Source organism: Camelina sativa, chromosome 1 (assembly GCF_030686135.1).
Source record: "Camelina sativa cultivar CO46 ecotype springtype chromosome 1, ASM3068613v1".
NCBI lineage: Eukaryota > Viridiplantae > Streptophyta > Magnoliopsida > Brassicales > Brassicaceae > Camelina > Camelina sativa.
The window spans coordinates 15,741,528-15,753,763 of NC_141880.1; the positions used below are offsets into that span (position 1 = coordinate 15,741,528).

General features: G+C 39.4%; 1 protein-coding gene across 1 annotated transcript; it reads right to left on the minus strand.

Moving 5' to 3' along the window:
* Nucleotides 1-919: 919 nt before the first annotated feature.
* Nucleotides 920-2,935, minus strand: LOC104792866 (UDP-glycosyltransferase 73B4). The gene is made up of 2 exons (XM_010519127.3): nt 1,677-2,935; nt 920-1,482 (listed from the first exon to the last, which is right to left on the minus strand). Exons 1-2 carry the CDS (start codon nt 2,662-2,664, stop codon nt 1,019-1,021), a joined length of 1,452 nt encoding a protein of 483 aa, XP_010517429.1. The 5' UTR covers nt 2,665-2,935; the 3' UTR covers nt 920-1,018.
* Nucleotides 2,936-12,236: the final 9,301 nt, after the last annotated feature.

Sequence of the window (12,236 nt, forward strand, 5' to 3'; positions counted from 1 at the left end):
AATCAAATATATATTTTAAGAAATTACTTATTACCAAAATATTTTCAGTTGTGCAAGTAATTAATCCTTTAGATTAAGTAAATTTAGATAATTAAGGTTTGCAATTTTTTTTTGGGCAAATCTCACAATACTACCAGAATAATTAGTTTGTTTCCAAATTTAACATATTACCTCTAAAGTTCCAAAAAGGAATTATATTTCAAAATTAAACTATAATTTCTAAATACTAAATCATATCCATAAAAACTATTCTCTAAGGTCTTGAATGGAGGAAGACACTTATATAACTCAAATGTTGTTTAAAAAAGTTATAATATAATTATGATACTATTGTTAGTTAAACCAATTTGGAACTAAAGATTGATATTATGAATAGATATGTAAATCAAAGAGCTTGATAATGATTTTTTTTTACTGTTTTGTACTTTTTTTTATGATTGAACTAGTAACTGATTCAATAATAAATATGTATACTAAAAATTAATTTTAAATAACTTTTGGTATTTTAAATTTAAAAATTAAAATATATATTTGTTAATACAAGACAATTAAAAATATATACTTATACTAGTTATAATAAAATAACATGAAATCCGCACTATCAATTGTTTTTCACCAATCAAACATTATTTTATACCGCTTGTTTTGGAATAACCGCACTTGTCCCGCAAATACATTTGTCCCGCACGTACCGCAGTTAAACCGTACCGCACTAACAAATTTTTTACTCCGCACTATTAAATCCGTGGTTACCATTCGGACGCTAATTGTACGTCACTTTTTTCAATGGTCTAATAACTCTTCTAAGCATTGGTGGAGTAAAGTTCTCAAATAATGGCCTCTTGATTGTCACAAAAACATTAAACTCTTGAAAAGTAAATGAGAACACACCACATACTTTCTCTAACAAAACAATGGCTAAAGCTAATGTTCTCATGTATTACAGGAACTTCAAAAGATACACAAAGTCAAGAAAACAATCTCACATCAATACAACATTAAGCATGTTCTGTCTTTTTTACTTTAGACCATTCAACTCTTCCATAAACTTGCTAACATTATTATAAGAAGAACCTCCTTTCTCCACAGCTGCTTTAACCATCTCGCCTAGCTTCTTAGCCCGTATCCGCCTTTCTTCTACCTCTTCTCCAACTATCACTTCCCTCACTGCTTTCTCCACTTCCTTTCTACTAATTCGCTTTCCTTTTCTCACCAACTCGGTAGCTCCCACGTTCACTCCTATCCTCAAAACTTTTGTCAATTGCTTCTCGTTGTAAAACTGTTCCGCCCCCATCGGCCAAGTTACCATAGGCAGCCCTGCGGCAATGCCCTCCATAGCCGAGTTCCATCCACAATGCGTCACAAATCCTCCTACTGCTATGTGGTCAAGTATCAGCACTTGCGGGGCCCATCCGCGTATTATCAGCCCTTTTCCTCTAGTCCTCTCCTCAAACCCTTTAGGCAACCACTCATCATTTTCACCTATCCAAACCACACAAACACCAACTGTTAGGAGAACTATAAAAATAATATAAAAGTACACAAACCAATGTACTCGTTGCTATGGTATATTGTTATCATAGCATATTTGGCAATAGGAAAATATAAACACATGTTAACATTGATGAAGGAAATATATAGTGATATAGACCAATGTTTGAGGATGAAAAAATGACCTTGGTTTTCATTTTTCCTAACCACCCAGATGAAGTTTTGTCCAGAGCCTTCAAGACCGGAAGCGATCTCTAACAGCTGTTCGTTGGTGAAGCTAGTTCGGCTGCCAAAGGACATGTAAACTACTGAACCAGGTGTCTTAGAGTCGAGCCATTTGAGGCATTCTTCCTCATCAATGGTTGCCTTTTTCCCTCTTCCGGCTTTCTCGGCAAACTCTTTGTTAGATAGTGAAAGCGGACCAATATGCCAAACTCTTTTCGCCACAGAACTACTGTAAAAATCAGCATAAGCAGATTCCAGCTCGTAGAAGCTATTCACCAAAACACCAAAACTACTGATCTCTGATTCCCTGACCTCTTTCCAAAACTTTCCAAATAGAGTTTCTTCGTCAAAAACAACATTGGCTTGGTCTGTTGTCATTACTATCTCCTCCCCTGGAAGACCTGGGATTACAAAAGGAGTAGAACTCGTAGCGACTTTCTTGTGAGGCTTATGAATCCTCATGTTATACGAACAACACAAGGCAAAGACTGACGTGCCGTGGAACACAAGTCTTGGCACACCGAACTTCTCAGCAGATTCTGTCGCCCAAGGGAAGAACATATCGGCCACAAGAGCACTTGATTTGGTTGTTTCAATGAAATTCTCCAACTGATGTTTCATATACTTAGTAGAGAGAATAAACTTCACGAACAAGTCACCTGAGTCAGATTTTTGGTATGAGTTGATGAAGTCACCGTTCTCGCATCCTTCAGGCAATTCTAGCTCTACACAAGGGAAGTTGAAGATCTTGATTCCGATTTCGAAGTCAGGATTTTGAACTTTGAATGCTTCAATAGGTTTCTCCAAGATCTTAGCATTGATTGGAGTTGTGATGAGGGTTGATTTGGCTCCTCTGCTTGCGAAAAGCTTGGCCATGTCTAGAACTGGAATCATGTGACCATGAGCCATGAAGGGGAAGAACAAAATATGAATTTTCTCTCTGTTCATGTTTGGTTTGTAGTAACCAAAATTATTGGTTTTGGGATGAAGATAGAAAATCAAAAGAAAGCAAAACAAGAATGGAAAATTTTCTGAAGATTTAAGAACTGAAATATGTCATGTGATCAGACAAAACAAAGAGGGTTTCTTGTCTAGCTTGGGACTTTCTTTCTTTGTCTGAGTTGTTCTTCCAGTTTCGATCATATCGAGATATATAAACACACACGTGTACGTAAAAGAAGATATGAAGATTTTGGGAATGTACGTCTTTGCATACGCCATCTTTTGCTTTGGTGTTTTGTTATTCTATTTCGTCATATTTGGTTGGCTCTGTGTTTTGTCTCTATGCACATGTGTTGTATACTTGAATCTCGTAGAAGCAAACTTTGACTTCTCACTTAGCGATGAGTATCGAGCAAGCCTTAATTTTTCTTTTTATTATTTACTTTATACATTGTACAGTAAAATCTCTATGATTTAACAATAATGGGGCCATAATATTTCCTATTTTATAATTATATATAATTTTTAAAAATTATTGTATATAGTGATATTAATTAATGTATAAAATTTTATTTTAATTGTTAAGAATTTAAAAATATAAGTTAAAATAATTTGACTTATATTGATATATTATATATATATATATTATTACATCAATTTTAATTTTCAAAATTAGTAATTTATATAATTATAATACTTCCCAAATTCCCATTTGTACGAGTATATGATTTAGCTCTAAATTCATTACCATCCTTACCACATCACACATAAAGTAAAAAAGAGTCCGTAAAAGACTAAAGTAGATGACAAATAGGAATTTGGGAAGGACTTGCGAGAACAGAAACAAAAAGAGTGAGAATTCGGAGATAAAAAAAAGTTTCATTTAAAATTTGGGATAGGAATAAGATGAAATGGAGAGAAAAAAAGAATTCTAAAAAAAATAAAAAATAAAAACTAACCAAGAAGCAAATGAAAAAAATATTTTTGTGTTACTTAATATTGATAAACTTAAAATTCAAAGACAAAGTAACCTATATAGTCCATTAAATATAAACTTTATATTCATTATAAAATCAAAATAAATAAAAAGCTCTTGATTCATATAAGAGCAACTCCAACAGACCCTTAAACCCTCAAAATTTGAGGATTTTTTAGTTCCAAGAGACCCTTAAATCTTTAATTTTTAAGGGTTGGAATAGTGAACCTTCAAATTTGAGGGTGCACTATTATTCAACCCCTTAAAATTTTATATATATTTCATTTTAGTCTTTATAATTTTTCTATCTTACAAATATGTCTAAATAAGTTTAATTGTTTGAAATCTATCTATATAAATTCAATTGTTTTATTTAGATCTATATACATTCTATTATTTGAAATATATCTATATAAATTTATTATTTGAATATATCTATGGAAATAATTATATTGAATAACTTTATATTTTACATGTAGTTTTATTTTATATTTTTGATATATATATATATATATATTATATGTTGTTTTATCATAGAAGGTATTGTATTTTATTAATATTGTTTGATATATTTTTTCATTGTGTATTTTATAATTATCTATGAAAGTTTTGTGATTATAAAAAATTATTAGTAAGATTGTGGACTATAATGTAAATAGAAAATTTTTTAGAAATAAATTTGAGGGTGTACCATTGGAGTAAATCACCTTCAAACCTTTATTTTGAAGATGAACTCTCTTTAAAATGAAGGCATTGTTGGAGATGCCCTAAGACAAGATAGATTTAAATGACACGAAATATTATAATAAATAATTTATAATTTCTTAAAAAAATAGAATATATATTTTATTTATGATATTCTATTTTATTTATTTTTATTACTACAAGTCTACAAGATATAGACATTCTTGAATAACACCAAAATAAGTATTATTTTAAAATTTAGCACATCATCTCTAGAGTTTCAAAGGACCATTACCCTAAATTCTAAATATGAAACCATACACTCTCAAAACTATATCTTAAATGTAAAATAGAAAAATTTGAACATAAAAATAATCTTTTAAAAAAATTAAAAGTATTGTAATATGTCTTTTTTTTCACTTAAAGATTTTATATATATTGAAAGAAAAAAACCCATTACAATAACCGAAAGATCAAAGACAATCAACCCAACAAAAACCAGCTAATACAACCTTATATTCTAGCCATATCCTCCACAAAAAGCTGATGTAACCAACATGAGAAACCAGTTGCTACATACGATTGGCGACGATCCTGCCTTGTTAAACTCCTAGCGATTAGGTGAGCTCCAAGATTTGAGGTCCTGCTTTCCAAAACCAATTCTGAATCCAAATTTTTTTCCAAACTAGCTCTCAAAAGATGGGACTGCAATTTAAAAGAAGGCCAAGCATTTTGAAACGACCTGACCCGTTTTTTTTAAATAAATAATAATAATAATTACTAACTACACGACTAGTGGTCCCATACCTACTAGCCACCTAACCACAATCACAAATAACAGCGGAATAACAATACCAAATAAATAACCAATAATAATCCATAATAGAATAACCAATATCCAATTCTAACCATTTCAATGTCAAACAATAAGAAACACCAAACCGGCAATCCTAGCAATGTTTCTAATGACCCAACTCTAGCAACCTAGCAATGCCAGACAACATCCAATCGAGTCCCTAGAACATCTTCCTCTTCATTGCCTTGATTCCACGATCACACTTTGCCTTTACCTGCACCACAAACACAAATTGAGATGCATGAGTATTTGATAAATACTCAGTGAGGCAATCCTCCCATCTACTGGGCTATACACACAAGCAATAAGATCTCTCATGCCACAAACAACAACAATAAAACAAATCAGGAACATGAACAAGTGACCCGACACGATCCGGTTACTGTCGGAAGAGTGTCGACCGATACCAGAAGGTGTGGACCGACACTGGACATCTGGTGTCGACCAACACCACTTGGGTGTCGACCGACACCTGCTCGACACCCCCGAAACCCTAACGGTGTCGACCGACACTCGCTAAGTTCCCGAGCCGTCCTCGCGTTAGTGTCGACCAACACCACATTGGTGTCGACCGACACCACTGTCGAGCAGTGATTTCCTTCGAGCAGAACCTCCGAATCTCGCCTCCAAACTTCTCTTCTTTGTTTCACACAATCCCAGGAACGAATCCAAGCCTCAGGAGCTACGAAAAACTCACAAACAACCAAAAACAAACAACCAAACAACACACAATATCACAAAAACAGAGATCTTAGCTTAGATAAGCCATGGTCATGAACTCACCTTAGCCAACAAAGAGATCTAAGCCCAAAGGACGAAGATACCACCACAGAACCCTTCCCACCATGTTCCTAGCCTTGGATTTTCACTCTCACAGCAAGATCTCTCCAAAAATGACTTCAAATCTCACAAACTCTCACAAGAACTCTTAGAAACTGTTTTATCCTCTTTCTCTCTCAAAAACAACAAACGGCGACCAAGACAAAAATAAAACACGACCTAGGTCATTTTCCCACTTAAATATCTCGGTTCAATTGCTTTTCCTAAACCAAACCAGTCCAAATCGAAAATTAAATCAATCTGGTCGAACCAGAAATAAGTGGTGTCGACCGACACCACATGAGTGTCGATCGACACCCAACCCCAAAACGCAGAGTTTTGGTTCGCGGGCGTTACAATTCTCCCCCACCAAAATAGATTTGTCCTCGAATCTCGAACAACACTCAACCAAGGACTCATGTGCTACCGACTCCACGGCCCGCACTCCTCCGACTAATATACGAAAGGTCACCTCTAGGTGATAGACTCACGCTCTAGGCGTTATTTGCTCTCAACTTTTGGACTTTCCTTGTCTCATAGGCCTAAACCTTGAGTTTTTATTGGCTCTTCATCAGACCTAAGTCTGCATGCCATAATGTTGGCTCCTCATCGGGCCTAAACCCGCATGCCATAATGTATAAGGAGAAATCCAATATTCGTCTCTCGGGTCGTCACCCTACAACGCGCCTTCGAATCGTCATCCGAAGTCGATATACCAACCACACTCCCAAGCAACAAAGTCTTGGAATATGGCGGTACTAGGAGAACCGAAGTCCCCCAAGAGTCGCGAGCAAACAATTCTAAACACGTCTGAGTCCTATTCCTAACCAGGTTCCCTTCCCATGGCTCGCGTAAGAAAACACAATGCCCTACCAACCATATCTCCCCTCACTAGAATACCCCATGACCACACAAGGATCATCTCACTGCCCCACGGGCCGCCACGAAGGCCAAATAAATGTCCTAAACAGGACCGCCACAAAGGCCAAACAAATGTCCAAATAGGACCGCCACAAAGGCCAAACAAATGTCCTAAACAGGACCGCCACAAAGGCCAAACAAATGTCCTAAACAGGACCGCCATAAAGGCCAAACAAATGTCCTTAACAGGACCGCCACCAAGGCCACTCGTCCCGAAGGACCGTCACGAAGACCATCTGTCCCGAAGGACCGCCTCAACAGGCACTCTGGCTAAACAGCCCGCCACGAAGGCCACACAATGGCTAAACAGCCCACCACGAAGGCCACACAATGGCTAAACCAACCAACCACCCTAAGCGACCGAGTAACAAGAGAGATGGGCTGGAATAATCCATTCCCGCTCCAGCCACAGATTACAGATGGGACCAAGCTAGGCAAGCTCAAGTCGTAGCTTGCTTCTCATACCACTTCTTAAACCTTGCCTTCATCCTCGCCTCTGGCTCCCAAGTCTGCTCCTCAACACCATCACAGTCCCAAAGGACTCTCATCAAAGGAATCTTCTTCTTCCAAAGTTCCTTGATCCTCCTCTCGAGAACCCTCACTGGTCTCGCCTCCAAAATCATGTTAGGCTGAAGATCCTCAAGAATCTTAGCCAACAACTGATCATCCTCACAGAGACACTTCCGCAACATAGACACATGGAAAACCTTATGGAATGCTCGCATAACCTCAAGTTACTCCAGTCTATATGCCACTGGTCCAACTCGCTCAATCACTCGGAACAGACCCATATACCTCAGACTCAACTTAGTCTCAGTCAATGACCTGTTTGGACCCTGCAACATGGCCATCTTGAGGTACACTCTATCTCCAACCTGAAACTCAAGATCTCTCCTCCTCATATCAGCATAACTCCTCTGCCGATCCTGAGCTTCCTTCATGTTCAGCTTGAGAACCCGAATCTTCTCCGAGGCCTCCTGAACAAAATCTGCCCCGTACATGCTCCTCTCCCCCACCTGAGTCCAGCATAATGGTGTACGACACAGCCTCCCATACAAAGCCTCATAAGGAGCCATGCCAATACTCGCCTGGTAACTGTTGTTATAAGCAAACTCTACCAAGCTCAAGTGATCTGCCCAATGGCCACCCCAATCCAACACACACATCCTCAGCAAATCCTCCAACGTCTGGATCGTCCTCTCTGACTGTCCATCTGTCTGGGGATGATAAGCTGTACTCATATGCACTTTAGTGCCCATCTCTGCCTGAAATGCCCTCCAGAACACAGAAGTGAACTTGGAATCCCTATCAGACACAATACTCGCTGGCACCCCATGCAACCTGAATATCTCCTTCACATACTTTTTAGCCAAGACTGCTGCTCCATCAGTTTTCTTAATGGCCAGAAAATGTGCCGACTTAGTCAACCGGTCCACAATGACCCAAATAGCATCAAACATCCTGGACAATGGCAAACCAACCATGAAGTCCATAGTAATCATATCCCACTTCCACTCAGGAATGGGAAGACTCTTCAGCAAACCACCTGGTACCTGATGCTCAGCCTTCACTAGCTGACACACATCGCACCTCGCAACCCAACTAGCCACATCATTCTTCATCCCGACCCAGTGATAGTACCTCTTGAGATCTCGGTACATCTTAGTCGCTCATGGATGAATAGAGAACATGCTAGCATGAGCTTCTCTCAAAATCTCCTGCCTCAACTCCTCATCCTTGGGCACACAGATCCGCCCATGCACCAGAATAGTACCATTAGCTGAAATCTGATACTCTAAGTCAAGATCCTTTGAGGCATTCACCATCCCCAAATCCGACTCCTGAGCCAACCGCACTCTGCTCAACAGATCTGCTCTATCAGCTGAAACCAAACCCAACGGCTCCTGAAAAACCGCACACAAGCTCAACGCACTGATCTTTCCTACCAGAGAATCCATATCCTGCTCCTGAGCCGAAGCCGCCCGCTTCCGACTCAAAGCATCTGCAACCGAGTTAGCCTTACCGGTATGATAGGCTATCTCAAGATCATAATCCGCCACCAGCTCCATCCACCGCCTCTGCCTCAAGTTTAGCTCGGGCTGAGTGAATATATACTTCAGGCTCTTATGATCTGTAAACACCTGTACTTTTGCACCATAAAGATAAGATCTCCAAATCTTCAGGGCAAAAACTACAGCACCCATCTCCAAGTCATGAGTAGGATAGTTTTCCTCATGCTTCCGCAACTGCCGCGAATCATAGGAAATCACCTTTCCATGCTGCATCAACACACATCCCAAACCAACTCTGGATGCATCCGTATAAACCACATAGGGTTCTCCCTGCTTAGGCAAAGCCAACACCGGAGCAGTAGTCAACATCTCCTTCAGGCTTGCAAATCCCTACTCACACTCCTGTGACCAGACAAAAGGAACATCCTTCCCCGTCAACTTAGTCATAGGACGTGCTCTGCTCGCAAACCCCTGCACAAACCTCATGTAGTAACCTGCCAACACAAGAAAACTCCTGATATCTGTGGCATTCTGCGGTCAAGGCCAATCTCTGATAGCCTGAATCTCCTCCGGGTCTACAGAAACCCCATCTGCAGACACAATGTGACCCATAAAAACCATCTCACGCTGCCAGAAACTACACTTGCTCAACTTCGCAAACAAATTCTGCTCACGCAGCTTCTCCAGAACTGATCTCAAATGCACTGCATGCTCTTCATGACTCTTAGAATAGACCAGGATGTCGTCGATGAAGATGATGACAGACACGTCCAGAAACTCCTGAAACATGCTGTTCATCAACCTCATAAAAGCTGTTGGCGCATTTGTTAACCCAAACAGCATCTCCACGAACTCATAAACCCATACCTCGTCCTTCTACTTGACGAACAACACCGACGCTCCCCACGGTGAAGTGATAATCAAGTATGCTAACATCAACTCACCACCACCCGAAGATCAACACCTCTTGTCCATCCAAGAACCTCTAGTAACTTGTCTCTTAGGGAAATTTCCACAAGATAGCTTCTTATAAAGTTAGCTTTTCGCTTAGCAATTCTCCACAGCAAATCATCAATACGAACGTAATAAAACAAACAAGTACCATACGTTCACACATTCTGATTCACCGCATCAAATGCTTTGCAAGTCGCCAACTCAAATCACTTGCCTGGTTTCCCTCAACAAGCATACCAAAACCTTGAATCTAGAAACCTTGTCCATCCCCAATGAACGTAATCCAACATCGTCGCAATGGTTAGATTATCCTGCCATGAAGGCTTCTCATGAACTTATGTATCTGGCAAACATGCCTTTCCCGGCTCAAACCTGCTGCAATTCCCCTTCCCGGGACTCTAATACACAGAGTTTTAAACCCTATTTTCCTACTGCAAGTGCACAGCAAAGAAGTAGTACTTAGGGGTCGAATCCCACGAAGACTAAGTTTTACTCTATGGTTCTATTGGTTCAATTTCAAGCTAAGACAATTCAAAGTTGGGTTTGTTTGGTAACAGTAACACGATTAAAACGGTATAAAAAGGCAATAAGCAAAACACTAGATCAGGGGTAATTTTCGGGAATTTCAGAGATAACAACTAAACAACTATTCAGGGCATAGATTAAGTACCAGTCTAGAACTCAAACATAAATATAAACTGATCCACTGTCGTGGTATCAATAACTCTATCTGATCGATTCTGTGCGGAAACGCGGAGCACATGCTCAGACATCCGGAGCACATGCTCGGCGGTCCATAAACCCTAAACTGTCGTTTGAGCCCAGAATCGCAGACAAGCATTAAAGAACATGAATGATAAGTTCACAAATCACCTACACATCAACTTTCGCAGGTCTAGGATAATTTGCCCACTAATGTTTTTTTCTAGCAACCTATTACACTTTTGATGAACAGATAAACCTAGAATCATAGATTGGGTGATCAAATCAACCTAAGCATTAAGTCTAACAATAGTGAAGACAATCGATTATATAAAGCCCTATTTGTGTTCTGTTGCTAACCCATGAAACCCCTTTTGAAACCCCTAATCTAGCAAAGAAAACTACTCAGACATAGAGAAATGAATCATAGCAAAAGATGAGAAATTCAATAACATAAAAATAAAAAGGGTTCAGAGAATGCTTCACAAGGTAGCTGCTCTTCTCCCTCTCACCAAAAACGTCGCCCCAAAAACCCAAAAGAAAAGAGTATATTTTCTCTCCTAAAAACCCTAGGTTAAATAGCATACAAGTAGAGAAAAATAAGGAAAGAATCCAAATTCAAATCTTCCTATTAAAAAGCGATCTCAGCCCTCTTTCTCTCACAAAGGATCGCCTAAAATAAGGGGAATTAGGCAGGGAATCGGCGCCTAGATGCTTGCCATGTGTCGTCATGAATCCGGAGAGTTGGGAGCATGTGCTCGGAAATCGGGAGCATGTGCTCCTGGATCTAAAATCAGCTTTTCTGCTCCAATTCAACTCCTTTCTGCTCCGATTGCTCCTGCTGTTCCAATCCTTGTCTTTAGCTTCCTAGCCTCTTATTATAACCTGAAAAGGACTCAAACAACTACAAAACTATCAAATAAACGGGGTCAAAGTGAGTCAAAACCGTAACATATCAACTCCCCCGGACTTAGATCTTTGTTTGTCCTCAAACAAACTCAAACCAAGCGCCAAGAGAGCCAAGGTGGAAACTCGCAAAAATCTCAGAAACCGTGAGTAGACCATGACCTGCAGACCACATGTGTTAGAACAAGCTATACCAAAAACTTCTCCAGCAAACATCTCCAAAACCAGAACCATAATTGGCAATCAAACCCAGAAAAAGATCACTTTCCAGACAAAGACTCTTTACATTCAATTAAAATTGGCGTGAGCTTCTCATTAAAGGCATTAAGCTAGTGAAATCGAGGCTTGGTAGATAGAAGGCTGTTTTAATGGTGGAGCTATAAAGTGTTTAGGGGTTACCATTACTTCGAAAGAGATGCAAGATATCGCACAAAATGGTAAGGGAGAGTGGACTCATTGATGTCCACAACCTCTAATTACTCTCCTCTTCTTATCTTCTCAAACTCAGCCTTTCTTTTCTCCTCAGGGTACAACGCATGCTCGGGGTGTGTAACACTAGCTCTGGTCCCTTTCCATCATCCTTAAGCGTTTTTTTTTTTTTTTTTTTTTCATATGAAGGATGATGGGGGATCTTCTTCTGATATTGCCCCTGGAGCATGCGGACCGTATCCTAGGCTCTCTCTCTGCTCAAAACAACTCGCGGACTCGGATGTATATAATTTCGGAGCAGGTGCTCGCTGGGTTGGAG

Excerpts from the sequence above, each read along its gene's own strand:
- LOC104792866 (XM_010519127.3), bottom strand. The coding sequence starts at position 2,664 with ATGAACAGAGAGAAAATTCATATTTTGTTCTTCCCCTTCATGGCTCAT. Across the intron at positions 1,483-1,676 it reads TAGGAAAAATGAAAACCAAG|GTGAAAATGATGAGTGGTTG; the intron begins GTCATTTTTTCA and ends TGGTTTGGATAG.